We start from the raw sequence: 18,971 nt of genomic DNA, 5'->3' as shown, positions 1-18,971 counted from the left end.
ACAAATATGTTGTAACTGACGATAAAATCCGTGCTTGAAAAAAACAAACTGAGAACAAGTTTCTGTTTAAGTGTCTGAGATATAAAACAGGCACTCATTAACTAACACTCACATTTTTACGACCTACAGAATTACTTTATATTGTTGCGTACAATATATGAACATGTCAGATTACAGGTGCACAGAAGGCTGTACTTGGTGGTTACTGTATCTGGCCCTCCCTTAACTATTTTTACTTGTGTATAATACTTCCACCTAGTGTCGAGGGTGCGTTCACACCTGCCTTGTATAGTCCGGTTGAATCGAACCCTGGTGCGTTTAGCCGCTTGGTGCGGTTCAGTTGGGTCGGTGTGAACACAATCCGAGACCTGCTGAAGCACCCCCTAAGCACCCCCAAGAAGTTTTGTTTTTTTCGAAAATTATTATTATTATTTTTATTAAATTACAAAAATTATTGATTACATCAATGCAAATCTGAAACAAACAAATGTTTGACCAAAAACATAAAGCCAACACAGGTGATATGATAAGGCCAATGGCCAGCACCCATTCGATTTGTGTCCTTCCCATAGGCTAAATTACTTTGTGACACTTGAGTGACTTCCTGTTAGCTAGAGCGCTAAATGATTTGCTAACAGCAAAGTGAAAACATTATCGTTTTTTAGTCCTTAAACGACCCAAATCTGACTCCATACAATCTGACTCCATAGAGCTCGCGCACCGGCGGGTATCTACCGGAGATCGTTGTGGTTCGCATCTGGTGCTAGCTAGCCAAGCTAATGGGTATAAGGAGCTTTTTCAACAACAAGGTGGAGGGAGAACTCTGTCCTGTCAGACTGAGAGTCTCAGATAACCTCAGGTGAAGTAAAGGACTCTCTGAGTGTTTAGATAGTTAACTTTAGTCTAGTTATCTCAGTGGGTCTCACACGGTTTGTTTTAAAAGGGTTAAAAGGGGAGTGATTTGTAAAATATCTATAAAGAAATAGAAAATCTGTTCTGTTTCATATGAATGTTGAGAGATGTATCCATAGCAAACTTAATGTTGCTCTCAAAGTGCACCAGATTGATGCTTTTAACTTCAATATTTAAAAAAAAAATCTTCCCGGGGGAGCATGCCCCCGGACCCTCCTAGAGGAGTGTGTGTGTGTGTGTGTGTGTGTGTGTGTGTGTGTGTGTGTGTGTGTGTGTGTGTGTGTGTGTGTGTGTGTGTGTGTGTGTGGGGGGGGGGAGTGTTGCAGTCGAAAATTCTGTAGCGCTGGTGCATTAATGGGAAACCCTTAATGTTTGAGCACCCTCTATGAAACGTCAAGCTACCCCACAGCACCCCCTATAGAGAAAATCTCTGGCGCCGCCACTGCTCTTAAGTGAACTAAACAACCGGACTCTGGTCCGCTAAAATAGATGGTCTCGGAGCGCTTGCTTGCGAACTCTGGAGCGGTTCATTGCTGGTGTGAACGCAGTCCGCACCAAAACATAGGAAGCGTAGTATTTACGTGTCACAAGAACACGAATGTCTTCAAAATCTTTAGTGAAAGAGTCTTTCAAGACATCCGCGGTTGTTTAGTTAAAGAGTGAAGCAGAATGAAGTGTTGAAGAGTGTCGTGTAAAGTAAAAATTCTCCGTCAGCTATAAAAGTAAGAACACCTGTCGCCGGTGAAATGCCCCTACTTAGGGCAGAACGTCTCGTTATGTTATCATGTTTTTTAACGGACGTTGTCTGATTATATAATCATATGCGCGGGCCGCTAGTGTCTGTTGATCTCCAGATTAACAGCAGCATGAGAATAACCTGTCGAAAGTGCCGATGCTCCATGGCGGAAGCTCCGGTAGAAATTGCCGGGATTTGCGTGTTTACCCCCTTAATGTCAGACCAATGGTTGAACAGCATTTCCGTGCACATGACTTGTGTTTAAAGTTTATAGTCCGTTTGAGTTTTGCCCGTGTGAACGCAAACCGAACCTTCTGAAAAATGAAACAATGTAACGAACTGTCGTCTGATTTCCATGCGCGAGTCATGGTAAAATATCTGGATTAAGAGGTCGCTTTTTCTTTGCACAGAATGAAAGAAAGGCCAAATGAATGAGTTGTGATTTTAGTGCTTTTAAGCAGAGGTCAATAATGTGTACGGCCCTCGGAGGATGTTGTAAAAATTGAAATGGCCCTTGAGAGGAAAAAGGTTCCCCACCCCTGATGTAAATGTGTCAATCAAAGACTAAACTTTTATCTCATGATTTCGTCTTTTTAGGTCTTTGGGTGATTAACTATCTCAACATGTACATAGTAACTAAAACGATGGACTTACTATATATAGTAGTTTGAATTGACAACAAGAATATAACGCATTTATAACTTTAGAGAAAGTATGACGCTCTGACTTCCTTGAGAGCACACAGGCATCATGAATGATAAGTAGTCCCGGTCAAATCGACGGACGTGAGACGTTGCGAGGGCTGATAACTTGAAAACATTATTTCAATAATCAATTACTATCCTGAACACCACATATGACTCCTTTACATCTCAATAAAACATCAGGGTGTGAAGAACAGGACTACAATCTCACGGATCTATTTAACCTAGATGCTCCTGTTGCGCAAAGATACTGCGGCATTTCCTTTCTACTATGTGAGTCCAAGTGCATGCTGGTATCACTCCGCGGGCATAGGAAATGCTCGTAGACCAATCACATCTGTGTTTACACCATCACCTGTCAAACCCTCTGCTATATTTCTCTCTGAAAGGTAGGAATTATGTATTTATTTCATATTTTCTTTTAATCTAATTGTGCCAAACAGTGGATGGATTCAAGAGTGTATGTGTGGAAGCGAAAAAGCCGGTTTTAACACAAAGGGAAGCAGCCTTTACAGCGCCCACGGAGCTGGAGCTGGTTATCTGTCCGCCTGTCTTGTTTTTTAGCCGATTATCAGAAAGTCCTTGCGCCTAATCATCTCCGGCTGAGGTCGGAGTACAGTGATGTGTGTTAGCCTTGCAAACCCGGCTGAATAATGTTTCAAACCCTTTGCATGTCTGCCTATGCTTGCAGATTAAACCATGCAGTGCATCCTCAAGCTAGCAATAAATCGGCTAAAGAGAGATGCGTCTCACTGAACCGTTAGCTAGCATGGTGCACAGTGGGATTAATTTCACCGTCTTTATTTCATTTTTCCTGTAGATGACTGGTGGTACTAGTATTGTTAGGCACAGTGGTGGCTAAAGAAACGCTATACTGTATTACAGAGAACCAAATATTCTTTGTTTCTTTCATTCATTTATTGAATTTCAGTATAATTGTTAGCAATTTAACAAAGTGTTAGCAGGCGCTGAGCCACAATGGGAAACTTGCGGCAGTATAGTTACTTATTTAACCCCTTAACCAGTGGTGGAAGAAGTATTGTGGCAATAACAAACTACACAATACGAAACAATTAAAAGTACTGAGTTCACAGTTGTACCTGCTGTGCAAACGTGTGTGTGTCTGTGCGCGCGTGCGTGTGATTGTTGTGTACCTAAGCATTAATAGCCAAATACATTATATGTCATTATTATATGATAACGTTCTCAGTCAGTTGTATTAAGTTTCTTATTAATTATTATTGCTTCATTAATGTGTAGCCGTTACCTGTAGTATTTGTTCAATGTTGGGCTTATTCCTGCTGCTCTATTAGGTGTACAATGATGTGAGATCTATCATATTTCATAAATTCATTGTAGTTATGGTATCTTATTTCTGCAAATAAACTATTGCTCAATAGTTAAATTCAAATAACTGTAGATGTATTTGCATTTGAAATACGGTGATTTAGAAGTCTGTAGTAGGCTAACACAATCTGTAACAGATTGATTTCAGCTTTTCACTGAAGATGATTTCACTTTTGATGAAACATTAAACCCAAGACTCCATATATTCTGTGTCCGCACTATTCCTTAATTTGGAAATATTCCACATTTTCTCTACATCATTTAATTAACTTTCTGAAACTTTACTGTAGCAATTTTGTAAGAATACATTTTCATCTCAACTAGCAATTAAAAACGAAGTTTAAGAGTTGTGGCTGCACAGCTGGGCCCCCCAAGCCCCCTGTGAACCCAATTCAACACCAAGATCTAAACCTAAAACAAGTAAGAGAGAAAAGGCATGGCATAATTATTCTGTGTGATCAGCTACACGTATATTCTCATATTCTGTGGTTACATTCATTTTCTAATTTCCTGAGCCAATGAGTGTGTAGAACTATGGAGGGAAGATGAGCAGAGAGATGTGGGGAGGGGAGGGGAGGGGAGGGGAGGAGAGTGAATCAGATCCAGGCGGAGTAAGGTGCAGTGCAGTGTGGGTGTTCAGTGTTCACCCAGCCTCCGTACTGCTGCTGCTGCCTTTTTGATTTACAGTGTTCACTTTCAGTCTCTTTTCTCTGTGCACCCAGGAGCTGAAACACACACTCGCACTGAAGCGCCTACGGTAGCCGCTAACTGGACGGACTCTCTGGCAATTGACCTTTTGCAGGTAAGCGTGGGCTCACTTTGTAAAATACAATTTGATCGATTCTCCCACAGCTTTAACTTAGCGTTACTGTGTCCTCTTATATTGCCGACGCGGCTGCTTTTCCCTCCGTGAGATACTTCTTTTGTGTAGTTTCATTTTCAGGGCTTTTAAGGGGGTCTTTACCAGCAGGAGGAGATTTCACACAGATATTATCTTCCCTGAGAGCACAGTTACATTTAGGCAGAAGCCATTTTATGGAGCATGCCACAGATATTAGATTACAACACAAAGTCTCTGTTGTACTCCAGAGGCCTTACACAGTGAGGGGATGGATTTACACGTCTATTTAAGAGCGAGGAAAACTTCTCTTTGCAGAAATATTACGGACAAATAAATGGTTCCAATAATCCAAGGATGCTCAACCGTTATTTCCATTGCTCATTCCAAGAAATCCAATTAATAATAGTAAAATATTTTCTCCACTAACTCTTAAATAGAAAACACATTTTTAGGGGTTTTCCTAAATGTGTGGTTTCTTTTAGGACTTTAATGATTGTATCGACTGCTTTTCTTATTGCTGCACCAGTAGCTACACAAAGCCAATATCCTCCAACACTCTCTTTGTGCTCAGTTTACAAAAACTTGCACAGTCAGAGGAACAGTTTGCAGATGTATAGTTCTTTCATTTGACTTTTTAAAAAGCACTCTGGGAAGACTCCGTGATTCTGAATCACAAGGAGCACCAGCAGGCAGCGGTGTTTTTAGACGGCTCTCAGACTTGTGAGAACTCGCTCCCCGGGGCGCTGTGTGTTTGTCTGAGGCCTCTAAAGTGTTAATTGGAGCATCTCAGGTGTAACATGTTGCATCGGTGCTGCGAAGCTAATCTTCTGGGATGCATGGAAAGCAAGCGTAGAGAAAATACAAACCGAGGGAGGGAAGGAGAACCAGTTATTGTGCCTTTCTGCAGAGGGTTTAACTATTTTAGGAATACGCAGATGCAGCAACTAATGTCTTTTTTGTTATACTCCATCCTTTCCCACCTCTTAGTGGAATAGCGGAATAAACCTTAGACCATGAGCTCAGTGGCAGTGTTGACCCCGGAGAGCTTTGCAGAGCATCGCAGCGGCCTGAAGGACCAGGAGAACACAGGTAACCTCCGCCGGTCATCAACTCATCTCTTTATACTCTTAGTCAGAAGAAGAGGTGTACCTCAGAAGCTCAAGCTACTTTTTAGCCAAAACATATTCTGCCTTTGCGGCACATTCTCGTTTTGTGTATTTTGTAAAGATTCTTCCTGAGGGTGGTGCGATATTTGAGGTCCTCCTTTAAACATCATACCTATTCCTGTATTATCTATGTTTTCATTCGACATGCTCCTTCAACAATCCATACATGCATTCTGTGTTTTCCCTCTGTCCTTGATTTCATCCCTTCCTTCGTGTGTCTCCGGGCCAGGCTGCGTCCCGGAGGATGAGGCCTACATCCCCACCTACCTGGAGGCCTTCCCTCCTCTGCCAGAGAAGGAGGCGCCGGGGGAAAAGCCGGGGGAGCCAGCTTCAGCGTGGGGGGGCAAGATCAGGCCCATCAAAGCCTCTGTCATCACCCAGGTCAGGCAGCCAGTCACTAAGAACATAAACAGGAAACAGTATGTATATACAGATACAAGTCTAGTCTCTTCTTGCACTATTTATATTCTATTTGATTTGTGTTTACTTGCAAATGTCAAAACATTCTCTTGCACTAGTTTTTCTATGTCCCATATATATATATATATATATATATATATATGCACTGTTGGAGGAGCCTGTGACCTACGTTTTGCATTGCCATATCTACACTGTAGCTAATGTGCAAATGACAATAAAGATTTGAAACTAGAAGTCTTCACACTTGGTCTGTCATTTTAAGGTCTTTTAATCATGCAAAAAAAAACCTCCCCCGCTCCGTGTGTAGGTGTTCCATGTTCCCCTGGAGGAGCGTCGCTACAAGGACAACAGCCAGTTCGGGGAGGGCGAGGAGGCCAAAGTGTGCCTGGACATCATGCAGCGCACGGGGGCCCACATTGAGCTGTCTCTGGCCAAAGACCAGGGCCTGTCCATCATGGTCACCGGAAAACTGGACTCCGTCATGAAGGCTCGCAAGGAGATCGTAGCTCGCCTGCAGACACAGGTAAACTGGCCGCAGGGGTTTGTTACATGTTCATACGGCTCGGATACTGAAGTCATGGCAGGGTGCTCTTATGGTGATAAGATCTATTTAAAATGCTGTCTTTCTTTGGCTCAATAAATGTTCAGCAGACACCTTCGTCCCAATCATTTAAGGTCAAGTCCATTCTTGCAAATTAAGTAATGCTACCAATATTATCAATATTTATTTTCTTATCTCTTCACTATATCTGTAAAGCGTCTTTGAGCACCTGTAGAAGCGTTAACAAATTAAATCTATTATTATTATTTATTATTAATATTGCAGCTGACTTTAAAAAAATGCTAAATATAAACTATATATGTTGTTTTTCTATATATGCAATTTGTAGCCTTTGTTACACAGTTGTAGAACGTCATGACATCACGGAAATAACAATAAAAAAATGCCCATCATATCTTCTTGGCATTGATACAGTGCGTTACAATCTATGTTGGTGCAAGCCTGTTATGTGCTGGTGTCGAATAATTAGCATCTGTTGATTACTCATTACTATTTTAAATTAATTTAAAAAAAATGTAAATACCAAAGGTAACGGATGTTTCTTTGAACAAGAACAATTACCTGCTCCACTTCAACCTATGGGTTGGATCAAAGACATTTGAATGCTTCAATCTGTTAACTTTATTGCCATTTGTTCTTTTTTTCATACTCACACAAATGTATATAGCATAGCCCGTGCAGGCAGGTCGCTTTAGGACAAAGAGTCGAGTTCAAAAATGACCGTCAGCTCCGGGCGGCCGCCTTCCTGGGCTTCAGCAGTAAACATGCAGATTTCCACTTCAATACGAAGTCCACCTGCTTAGCTGAGCTGCAGTTATTGATGCAATGGTGCAGGAAAACAATCTGGCTTTTTCGCAAGGTCAAACGCTTCTGTTTTTGTTTACCTAACTAAAAAACACACATATTCCACTGTTGCCATTAATGTCCTTGGTAAACTAGAAATGAGAGAAACTAAACTAATTTTCTCTTCTCTAATATCATATGAATGTGGAAACTTCAACAATTCTATATTTGTAAGGATATATCTGAACTTTAAAGATTGATTTCATGCCATTTCGATCAGTTCCTAAGATAACGCACACTGATCCAATGATTTTCTTACTCACTTCCTCTCTCCCACTCAGGCCTCGGCTACGGTCGCCATCCCTAAGGAGCACCACCGTTTTGTCATCGGTAAGAACGGCGAGAAGCTGCAGGAGCTGGAGCTGAAGACCGCCACCAAGATCGCTATTCCACGCCCTGACGACCCCAGCACCAACATCCGCATCACGGGCACCAAGGAGGGCATCGAGAAGGCCCGCCACGAAATACTTCTGATCTCTGCGGAACAGGTGAGCTTAAAGAACGCCGCCCTGAAACCAGAAGAACAGGTTCAAATCCCCGGTCAGAGGCTACATTTTTCGCTTCTTTGAAACTTGACTTTATTGCCTCTATGATCTTGGCAGTCCCTATTTACATATTCTATTGTTTCATTGACCCCCCCCCCCCCCTCACGCTCACCAGGACAAGCGTGCGGTGGAGCGTCTCTCCCTGGAGAAGGCCTTCCACCCCTTCATCGCCGGAGCCCACAACCGGCTGGTGCAGGAGCTGAGCCAGGAGACGGGTGCTCGCATCAGCATCCCCCCCCCCAGCCTGCCCAAGGACGAGATCGTCATCACCGGGGAGAAGGAGGCCGTCGCCATGGCGCTCAGCCGCATCCGAGCCATCTACGACGACAAGGTGCGCTTCCTGGTTGACTTTACAATTGGTTCGTAATGTAAAATGGGTTTTGAAGAACAGCTGAAAAACAAACCGTTAGCTATATTGTAGAAAGTGGTCTTAAATCTGTAATCTAATTAAGTATCCTTGGAGAGGAAAACTTGGCCGTTTACATTCCATCCATAAACATTGTTTATACAGTAGTTGATGAATCAGCTTAATTTAGACTCTTACCTCACTAACTGTTAATATTATAATTAACTATTTGTTGTTTTGTTTTTTTGGCTGCTGTTTAATGTCAGTCTTTAATCTATATTTGTTACATATTTCTTTCAATAAGTGCTTAAGATATTTTCATTTACTGCTTATGAAGTAGATTTTCGAAATTTTTTCGAAATTAAGAATCTAAGAAAACCTATCACTGTGAGCATCTCAAGAAAAACCCAAAAGCAAAACAAGGAACTAAACAACATGAAATGGAATCAAGCTGGAGTACTTCACAATTCTACCGGCTAGTGTACTGGATCATCGGACATGTGGTCGCTCTGTCAGCTATTTATAACAACGTCTGTTCCCTGCTGGATAACAAACAGATTGTGCTTCAGTTTAGAGTGTATGGCACACACGTAGTTGCACATATTACCTTTCCACAAACTGTTTGTTTTTGGAATGAGGAGGTTGTATCATTATCCTCAACAGTGCTGGTGTTTTTATTTTCCACACACACACACACACACACACACACAAACTCTAAAAGATGGATGAGACGTGGAGAGGAAGTGTGCGTGCGTGCGTGCGTGCGTGCGTGTGTGTGTGTGTGATAGTCAGGCTGGAGATAATGGGGAGAGAAGATTGGATTTGGCCAGAGAACAACAGGATGAGAATGCTAATGTCATTCAGTGCATATGCATGAGAGGCAGAAACAAATATATTCTCTGTGTTGCCCTCTCGCTCACTCCGCTCACCACCAGCCAGCTTATTTCCTCTCCCTGTCCGCCGACTGACTGACATTCATCTGTCCGTCCTTCCTCTTCCTGTCTCCTGCTGTGAGCCCATCCATCCCTCACTGTGCCACATCTGTCCTTCCTCCTTGCCACTCACGTCTCTTCTCCCCGTCTCCCCCTGCAGAAGAGAAAGACCACCACCATCTCCGTGGAGGTGAAGAAGTCTCAGCACAAGTACATCATTGGGCCAAAGGGCAACACCCTGCAGGAGATCCTGGAGACCACGGGGGTCTCTGTGGAGATGCCTCCTCTGGACTCCGGATCAGAGACCATCATCCTCAGGGGCGAGCCGGACAAGCTGGGGCCGGCGCTCACACAGGTGTACGCTAAGGTGAGGGGGGGGAGGGGAAATGGTATTGGTTACTAAAAGCCTTAAATTGCATAGTGGCATTTGATCAGTTGTTAATGTAAAAAAAGTGTTTGTGTCCAGTTATGTATTGCAGCTGAATCAGTCTGTTGTTTTTTGAGATTTGGATTTGAACCTTTAAGCCCTCGTGTCCCTCTTTAGGCGAAGAGTGTGATGGTGGTGGAGGTGACCGCCCCGGCCTGGCTGCATCGCTACATCATCGGCAAGAAAGGACAGAACATCGGGCGCATCACACAGCAGCTGCCACGGGTAAGAGAGGGAGGATCAAAGACCAGATGACGGACAATAAGGAACAGTGCTTTTCATGTAGAAGAGGGGAGTTGGCATCAGCATTATGGTCATTGGGTTCTCTTTTTGTGCTGTGTGTGTGTGTGTGTGTGTGTGTGTGTGTGTGTGTGTGTGTGTGTGTGTGTGTGTGTGTGTGTGTGTGTGTGTGTGTGTGTGTGTGTGTGTGTGTGTGTGCGTGCGTGCGTGCGTGCAGGTTCACATAGAGTTCACAGACGGAGAGGAGCGCATCAGCCTGGAGGGTCCGACAGAGGAGGTGGAACAGGCTCAGGCCCAGATACAGGAGAACATCAAGGACCTGGTGGGTAATAACAACATGTGATTGATACCTAAGGTATGATGTGAAAGAGACTACACCAGTAGTGAAAATAAAGACATAGTGATGTTATACGTTTTACGTCGTACAGGAAGATTGATTTACGTCTGTATTTGAAACTTAATATCTCTTAGGACTCTTCGTCAGATAAAACAAGCATTTTGAGAATGCTCTTCAAGACATTTTACAAGTTAAATCACAAATGAGACGAGCGGTTAGTTGCAGCCCTACCTGGGGTATTTATTATAATAAGGTAATAATAGGGTAGTTCTAAAATGTATCTTGTAAAAGGCTCATTCTTTTTAAGGTTGTTGTCACATTTCGACTTTAAATGACATGATTGCTTTTGGCAGTTCATTCGTATGAACTCTTAGAACAAAGACCCTCTGAACGCTGATAAAGCCAGAGGGGAGACTAGAGAGAATACACCCAGGGTTGAAGGATTCAGTTCTGTAGTTCTGGGACACGTTCAGTGACTACTGTCCCTCTGCCCCCCCCCCCGTGATCAGCTGGTGAGGATGGACTACACCGAGGTCATCATAGAGCAGCGCTTCCACAGACACCTCATCGGGAAGAACGGAGCCAACAGTGAGTGCACTTTGTTCTGCTGATCTCAACAGGAAAGCAATCTGGGACATCAACTCTCCCGGGCTTTACAGTTCAAATGGCAGAGCGACCAGCATCTTATTTGCTGTTCTTTTTAAGCCACTGACTCGGTAAATTCAGCTTTTGGTTTATTCCGTCGTAGTCAGCAGCGTCACATGTTGTGCAAAACTACTTATTATTTATTGGGCACAGCTACTTCAGAAACACTGCGTACATTACGGTCTCCACAAGGCTCTGTTATATTTATTTAGTATCTTGCTGTTTCTACCTGGTTTTGACATGCAGTCTGACATGTGTGGTACACAAGATGTGTTGGGGCTGAGTCAAATGTATATTCACTAAACATTGTATTTTTACAGACACACAATTTAATTTCAGGTAATTCTGTCATTAGTCAAAAGGCACAGTCTCATATCTGGTTGCCGTATATAAATGACACTATAAAAGCCACTGAAGGCCACCTGTACTTAGTAGTGTGTATTGAGTTGAATTGATTGTGTGATTATTTCATTGTTTCATAATGACTGGAAACAACCAGTTAAATGTAATCATATTATTTCACAGTCTTACTATGTAGTCGGCGGTTTTAACGCGGTTAAATTTAAGTTTAAGTTTGTTGTAATGAAATGGTCAATATACTGCGTTTATATAGCGCTTTTCCATCTTTACGACCTCTCAAAGAGCTTTTAATTAAGTCTGAAGCGCTAGGAAGGGAGCTGTAAAAAGACGGCTGTCGTTGAGCATCATATTGGATGTGGTTGTCCTCAATTCATGTCTGTTGCAGTACAATACACAGAAGCATTTTAAAAGTGTAAAGCAGCCAATATACTTGGCTCGCAGGGGGTTCGTGTTTTGCACCTCAATTGAAACTCTAAAATAATTAGGGTTAGACACTTTTAAATGTCGACCTTGTTTTAACACATCATCTGTTCCCTAACGACAGTCAATCGGATCAAGGAGCAGTACAAGGTGTCGGTGCGGATCCCCCAGGACTCTGAGCGCAGCGGCCTGGTCCGGATCGAGGGCGACCCGAAAGGAGTCCAGATGGCCCGCAGAGAGCTCCTTGAGATGGTGCAGAGAATGGTGAGGAGGATGGGGTCAAAGTTCAGGGTTCATTTATTTTGTGGGTTGGCATAAATAAATAAATGTCCTATTCCCAGGAAAACGAGCGCACCAAAGACCTGATCGTGGAGCAGAAGTTCCATCGGACAATCATCGGCCAGAAGGGAGAGAAGATCAAAGAAGTTCGAGACAAGTTCCCCGAGGTGAGCGTCTCCTCCGACCCTTCCTGCGCTTTATCTCTCCCATTCATCACAGAGAGATAATTAGTTTTGATCTAAGTTCATTTGACGAGTATCATATCCTCTGCTTCCAGGTCATTATCAATTTCCCCGACCCGGCGCAGAAGAGTGACATCGTCCAGCTGAGAGGGCCGAAGAACGAGGTGGAGAAATGTGCAAAGTTCCTGCAGAAAATCATCGCCGACCTGGTACGCGCCCCCGTATGCGTTCTCTCCATCTCTCCTCATCTTTCAACATTTCAATTCACAGCAGCTTTCTTTCTTCTCCAGATTGAGAACAGCTTCTCGCTCTCAGTTCCCATCTTCAAGCAGTTCCACAAAAACATCATTGGCAAAGGCGGCGCCAATATTAAAAAGGTGAGACTTGGAAATGAACTGTGTACTTCGAAAATGGTCACTTATTATTATTAGACATTCATTTCAAGGCAATATCATTAAATAAAGCTCCGTAATATTCAGCCAGTGTTAAATGTTAACGGTTTTGTTTCAAAATACACGTATTGTTTACGCCAGATCCGGGAAGAGACCACCACTAAGATCGACCTGCCGACAGAGAACAGTAACTCGGAGATGATCGTCATCACGGGCAGGAAGAGCAACTGTGAGGCGGCCAGAGAGCGGATCCTCTCCATCCAGAGAGAACTGGTGAGAACTTTTCACATTTTTTGCAACTTCCAGGATATATTGGAAGAAACAGATCAAAACAAAAACAAATGTAAGATCCACCTCCCAGTTTTTTAGAACTTTGAGCCATATCTTGTTGTCCTCCTCTTTGATAAGAGAGGTGGTTTCAAACATGGTGGCAGTTGTTAAATGCAACAATGCTGGTTCGAATGTCCTCTCGCTCATTCCTGCCCCTTTCAACTCTCGCCTGCTATTTAAGACAATGCTCAACAACTCTAATAAATAAAGCTGGACAAAGCTCGTAAATTGATCTTAAAACTACCTCTTTCTAAGGTCAAGCACACACGGTTATGCTCAGTCGAATAAGTCTGATTAAATTAACACCATAAACTTGGCGAGCCTTAAAGTTTAGTGAGGGAATATTTTGGACATTCCTTTTATAATCAAAGAGAGGTTAGGCGAAGGGAAAACAAGCTTCAAATGTAGGCGTACCTTAATGTATCCCTGGCTCTAAACTCTCATCCCTTCAGGCCAACATGAAGGAGGCGGAGGTCGCCATCCCTTCCAAGCTGCACAACTCTCTGATTGGCTCTAAAGGCTGCCTGGTGCGCTCCATCATGGAGGACTGCGGCGGCGTCCACATCCACTTCCCCTCCGAGGGGTCCGGCTCGGATAAGGTCACCATCAGAGGGCCCGTCGAGGAGGTGGAGAAGGCCAAGAAACAGCTGCTGCAGCTGGCTGAGGAGAAGGTGGGCGGGGCAGAAAAGGGATGGAGTAACTATAGAGGAGGAAAATACTTACTCGCTTTTCTTGTCCTCTGTCCTTCTTTCCTTCCCTTTTCAGCAAGTCAACAACTTCACAGCGGAGCTCCAGGCCAAACCAGAGTATCATAAGTTCCTGATTGGCCGTGGCGGCGCTAATATTCGCAGAGTGAGGGACAAGACGGGGGCCCGCATCATCTTCCCGTCACCGGACGACACGGAGCAGGAACTGATCACCATCGTAGGGAAGGAGGAGGCCGTGCGTCTGGCCCAGAAGGAGCTGGAAAGCCTGGTCAAAAACCTGGTCATTACATTTCACTTACTTGGTTTTATCTCCTTTGATTTTTTTAAATTATATTCTAGAATGATTCCTTCATTTGTTTACTTTGTGCTACTTTTTCAATCTTAAACAAGTATGCCTACCTAATTTTCTTTTGCTCTTTTTGTCAGATTGTCTTTCTTGTGTTTAATTTGGATTTTACTAGCACAGTCATTCTTACTGTATATTTCAACAACAAAAGTTCAGTGAAAATGTTATATTGCAACGGTTGATAGGGTTCGAATAATCCAGCTGGCATATGAAACAAGTGTATATTACATTATGACGTATTCTTTTTTAAATATCCCCTTGTTCTCCCTCTCCAGGACGATGTGGTGGAGGACAGCATGGTCGTAGACGCTCGCCACCACCGCCACTTCGTGTGCCGGAGAGGCCAGGTGCTGCGGGAGCTGGCGGAGGAGTACGGCGGCGTGGCCGTCAGCTTCCCTCGCACGGGGGCCAACAGTCAGAGGGTCACACTGAAGGGGGCCAAGGACTGCGTGGACGCCGCCAAGAAACGCATCCAGGAGATCATCGAGGACCTGGTAAGAGACCATGAGAGATTAAGATACCATAAGTCCGAAAAAACGTATATTTCTCTGCATATTTGCACTTTGATTTTACATCCAGGAGTAATGTGATCTGAACTCCTGTCTGTTTGCCGTTGTCACCCAGCTGTGTCCTCTCTCCCCCCCCCCTCTCTCTACAGGAGTCCCAGGTGTGTGTGGAGGTGGCGATCCCCCAGCGCTTCCACCGAGCCATCATGGGGCCCAAAGGCTGCCGCATCCAGCACATCACCAGGGAGAATGAAGTCCAAATTAAGTTCCCGGAGAGGGACGACAGCGCTGCAGGTCAGGAGCACACGAGAGAACAAGAGCTGTGAGACTAATGATGTTGTTAATGTGTTGCCACGGCAAAGAGGGCAGAGTAATAACAAAGTCCTGGTGAGGTTTTAGGATATATGGGGATCTTCTGACACTGGGTGGTCACTGTTCACTGTGTTCATTTGTGATATTTTTACATTTTGGCTGCTAGGAAAATGTGTTATTCTGACATGAAACTGCTGCCAAACTGGCTTTAAATTCATGACGTCTTGTGACATTTCAGGTCAGGATGCTCCACCACAGGAAAACGGTGAGGTCAGTCCAGAGGCGGAGTTCGTCCCCCGCAAGTGTGACATCATCACCATCGCTGGGCATGAGGAGAAGTGTGAAATGGCTAAAGCCGCCCTGCTGGTAGGCGCCATTATACTATTATTTAAGTACGGATATAATGCTCCCTATCCTCTCTTATCGTCCATTACCTTAATCCTAATCCTGTCACTGTTTCCTCATGCAGGCGCTGGTGCCCATAACGGAGGATGTGGAAGTGTCTTACGAGCTGCATCGCTACATCATTGGCCAGAAGGGCAGCGGGATCAGGAAGATGATGGAGGAATACGAGGTGAGATCTGACTCTCTGGTGCCATCTACTGGCCATGAGGCGTTATTACTCCATGTAGAAGCCTCTGCCTTTTACAGCTGCTTTAAACATGCTTATATAATGTGGTACGTCTAATTGGTAAAGAAGCTGGGTTTACTGATCTTTAAGTTATTGTGTGCATGTTGCAGGTGAACATCTGGGTGCCGCAGCCGGAGAAGCAGCTGGATGTGATCAAGGTGACGGGGCTGGTAGCCAACGTGGAGCGGGCCAAACAGGGTCTGATGGAGCGGGTCAAAGACCTGCAGGCGGAGCAGGAGGACAGGGTAAGGGTCCAACAGCGTAATCACAATTATTATATTGTAAAGATATTCAAGCATTTGAGGTTTTTTACACTGCTCCATGTCCTTTCTCAGGCCCTGCGCAGTTTCAAGGTGAGCATGTCCGTAGATCCAAAGTTCCATCCAAAGATCATTGGTCGCAAAGGAGCGGTGATTTCCCAGATCAGGAAAGACCACGACGTCAGCATCCAGTTCGCCGACAAAGGAGACGAGCAGCAGGTACGTTATTGCTGCCAAAAATAAGTATTAAGTATGTGTTTTATCTCGAGACTTTAATACATTTCCATTAATCTGCTGTTCCCTTTTTCTACATCCTGTTTTTTCCATCTTCAGGATGTGATTGTGATCTCGGGGTACGAGCGTAACGTGGAGGAGGCGAGCCAAGCCATCCAGCAGCTGGTGGCCGAGCTGCAGGAGATGGTGAGCCAAGATGTCCGCCTGGACCCGAGGACCCACGCTCGCATCATCGGAGCCCGGGGCAAAGCTATCCGCAAGCTGATGGAGGAGTTCAAGGTTGGTTTTGTTTTAAATCTTATTTGGTGTTCTCTTGTTTTCTTATATATTATAACGTCTCATTCCTACCGTTCAGGTGGATATCAGGTTCCCTCAGCCAGGCTCCGACGAGCCCGACAAAGTGACGGTGACCGGCCTCCCTGAGACTGTGGACAATGCTGTGGACCACCTGCTCAACCTGGAGGAGGAATATGTGAGTGTGCAAAGACTGTAGTGGTAGCAACATTTTGAAATCCTAGCGCTAAACATGTAAAGTGCTGAAGAAGTAAATTGGGTACCGAGACCGTTTTAATGAGCGATTCTCCTCTCCCTCCGGCCCTTTTCTCACCTCTCAGATGCTCAACGTGACAGAGACGGAGACCTTGGCAGCCTACATGAAGCCTCCATCTCGCTATGGAGGGCCCGGTGGAGCAGGAGGGGGTGATGACGGCAGCGGGGGTCCGGCTAAGGGCTTTGTTGTGCGGGACGCCCCTTGGAACGCATCAGGGAACAAGGTTGGGCACACTGATTTTTCTCTTCTCTACAATAATGAATGTAGGGAGGGATGATATGTAGAAGCGTTAGAGAAGTAGTTTTAAATTGTTGAAAAGCAGCTTCTACTTTTAGAGAAATACTTCTGTTTTGTTCCTGTTGCATTGCATCCTGGGTAAAGAGCAAACATTTTTGTATGTTTGTTCCAGGCTCCTGACATGAGCAGTGCAGAGGATTTCCCCACGTTTGGGACAGGTGTGGCCCCGAAGCAAACATCCGCCTGGGGCCCCAAGAAATTCTGAAGCCGCTCATCCTGCAGGAAAACAAAAACAAACGTGTAAAGTAGATGAGAGACGAATCTCGAATCAAATTGCTGCTCGCCTTCCTTCCCTCCTCCTCTTTTTTAGTGACCTCCTTTTGTCTCTCTTTCTCTGTAAAGCCCTTGTACCTTCCTCCCACGAACAGCCACAATGAATTCTGGGAGAACTATCCCTTCTTTCTTTTCCATCCGTCTCTTCCCCCTGAGAGGGAAAAAAAGAACATTGAGTGCTCTCTCCATAGCTTTGCTGTCCTGCTCTGCCTCTCGGTTGCACCTGCAACCTCCTCCTCAAAATCAAAGTCGCTGAAGTACATTGTAAATGTTTAAACTCTTCAAAACTTGCTGAATCAGAGGAGTGGGATCAGAGGAAATGGGGCTTTCAGGGGGGGGGGGGGGGGTGATTGTGTATCCAAGGAACAAAAGCAACATCTTGGATTTTTAAGATAAAACTAAAATGGGGGTCTGTTTTAATGTGCAGGAAACGTGTGTAAATTATGACGGTTCTTTTCCTGTGGTTTATACAAGGAGGTTTATATGCGACTTATCTTTGAAGTCACTGGTGTGGTGCAGCAGGTGAGGCTGTGTGTGTGTGTGTGTGTGTGTGTGTGTGTGTGTGTGTGTGTGTGTGTGTGTGTGTGTGTGTGTGTGTGTGTGTGTGTGTGTGTGTGTGTGTGTGTGTGTGTGTGTGTGTGTGTTGGGAGCAAAAACAGCTGCTGTAGTCTGATAACTGGAGCGTTTTCTTTGTAAGTGATGATGAATCAAAAGATGTGGAAATCCTTCGCCGACCGTTTGTACTGAAGGTCATTTTGTCACTGTTTTATTTATTCAAAAATGAGCCATTTTATTTGAACTACTGTGATCATTCGTTTTTATAAAAGCCCTCACTGTAGCTTGATGCTTATGTTCGGGAGTGAAAGTCGTACGTCAGGGTTCGGGAAACATGTTAACGGTTGTTATGTGGAAGTGTACAAAGAACTTTTCGCTATTTTTTTAAACTGTCTGGGACTTTTGTTGCCGTTGGTTTCTGGCATATTTGGAAGTTTGTATGTATGTGTGCGCGCGTGGAAGTTAAGATGTATATTTGAATGAAGCTGAACCAAACTTTTACATCGTCTTTGTCCGTTTGTCTCTCTTCTCAGAGCTTTTACCCTCGCCATTAACACTTTCAATCTTTCAACACGCACACGACGCTGCTTAAATCTCCCACAAAACAAACCCAGTATCAACAGCTTCACTTCAGTTTCTCTCATACAATACTATTTTGTAACGAAAATCTTTTGTTCCATTTTCCGGTTCTGAGATCTTAAGCAAATTAGGCTAGATTTGCATCAAAGCTTATTGTGTCTGGAATCTGAAAGGAATAGTTTAAGAGTTTTTTAACTACACTCACCTGCTTTCTTGACGGGAATTAGTCTGCACGATAAATGGATGGAGCCAGTAGTAGATTAGCTTAGCATAGCATAAAGACTTGAATCTGGGGGAAAGGTGAAGCAAATAAAAACAAGTTAACACAATTACAAACAGAAATGCAAAAAGGTTATGTTACGTTAATGTGCTTTAACTATTTATCTACTTCCCATAGAAGTACTGGCTGGATAAAGCGTTGTTTGTCAAGAAGTAGTTCCAGCAATAGTTAACACCCTCTAAAACCAAAATACATTTCTGTTTGTGTCCGATTTAAACAACATGAATGATCTTGAAGAAAGAAACGGATTCGAAATGTGGAACTATTTGGAGGAAGTGGTCAGGATCAGATTGGCAGCTCGAAGTTAGACATTAGAACAAAAAAGGGAAACTCAGGGTCCAATTAAAGTCAAAGCCTGTGCAGAAATGAGTCTTTAAAGCTGGCGACAGATGGATAAAAACAAAACCGACTATGCAACCAAACGGGATCACACACAGGATGGCCAGAGGTACGTTGTTGTACTTCTACAATTTTA

General features: G+C 44.1%; 1 protein-coding gene across 1 annotated transcript; it reads left to right on the top strand.

Moving 5' to 3' along the window:
- The first annotated feature begins 2,654 nt into the window (after window positions 1-2,654).
- On the top strand, window positions 2,655-17,400 carry hdlbpb (high density lipoprotein binding protein b). The gene is made up of 28 exons (XM_034105565.1): window positions 2,655-2,741; window positions 4,422-4,501; window positions 5,528-5,629; window positions 5,936-6,087; window positions 6,434-6,649; window positions 7,813-8,019; window positions 8,192-8,407; window positions 9,515-9,721; window positions 9,899-10,006; window positions 10,239-10,343; window positions 10,868-10,946; window positions 11,908-12,047; window positions 12,125-12,229; window positions 12,340-12,453; window positions 12,535-12,621; window positions 12,778-12,909; window positions 13,419-13,637; window positions 13,732-13,953; window positions 14,295-14,513; window positions 14,678-14,819; window positions 15,076-15,203; window positions 15,307-15,411; window positions 15,579-15,713; window positions 15,804-15,947; window positions 16,062-16,241; window positions 16,318-16,434; window positions 16,577-16,735; window positions 16,922-17,400. The coding sequence occupies exons 3-28, from the start codon at window positions 5,554-5,556 to the stop codon at window positions 17,012-17,014; spliced, it is 3,807 nt and encodes a 1,268-aa protein (XP_033961456.1). The 5' UTR covers window positions 2,655-2,741; window positions 4,422-4,501; window positions 5,528-5,553; the 3' UTR covers window positions 17,015-17,400.
- The last annotated feature ends 1,571 nt before the right edge of the window (window positions 17,401-18,971 follow it).

This window comes from Pseudochaenichthys georgianus, chromosome 18 (genome assembly GCF_902827115.2).
Source record: "Pseudochaenichthys georgianus chromosome 18, fPseGeo1.2, whole genome shotgun sequence".
In the NCBI taxonomy this organism is placed as follows: Eukaryota; Metazoa; Chordata; class Actinopteri; order Perciformes; family Channichthyidae; genus Pseudochaenichthys; species Pseudochaenichthys georgianus.
This window is presented reverse-complemented; position numbering and strand designations above follow the sequence as displayed.

Coding starts and splice junctions, on each gene's coding strand:
- hdlbpb (XM_034105565.1), top strand. CDS start 5,554: ATGAGCTCAGTGGCAGTGTTGACCCCGGAGAGCTTTGCAGAGCATCGC. Junction 12,910..13,418: donor TCTCCATCCAGAGAGAACTG/GTGAGAACTTTT, acceptor TCATCCCTTCAG/GCCAACATGAAGGAGGCGGA. Junction 15,412..15,578: donor AGATGATGGAGGAATACGAG/GTGAGATCTGAC, acceptor TGCATGTTGCAG/GTGAACATCTGGGTGCCGCA.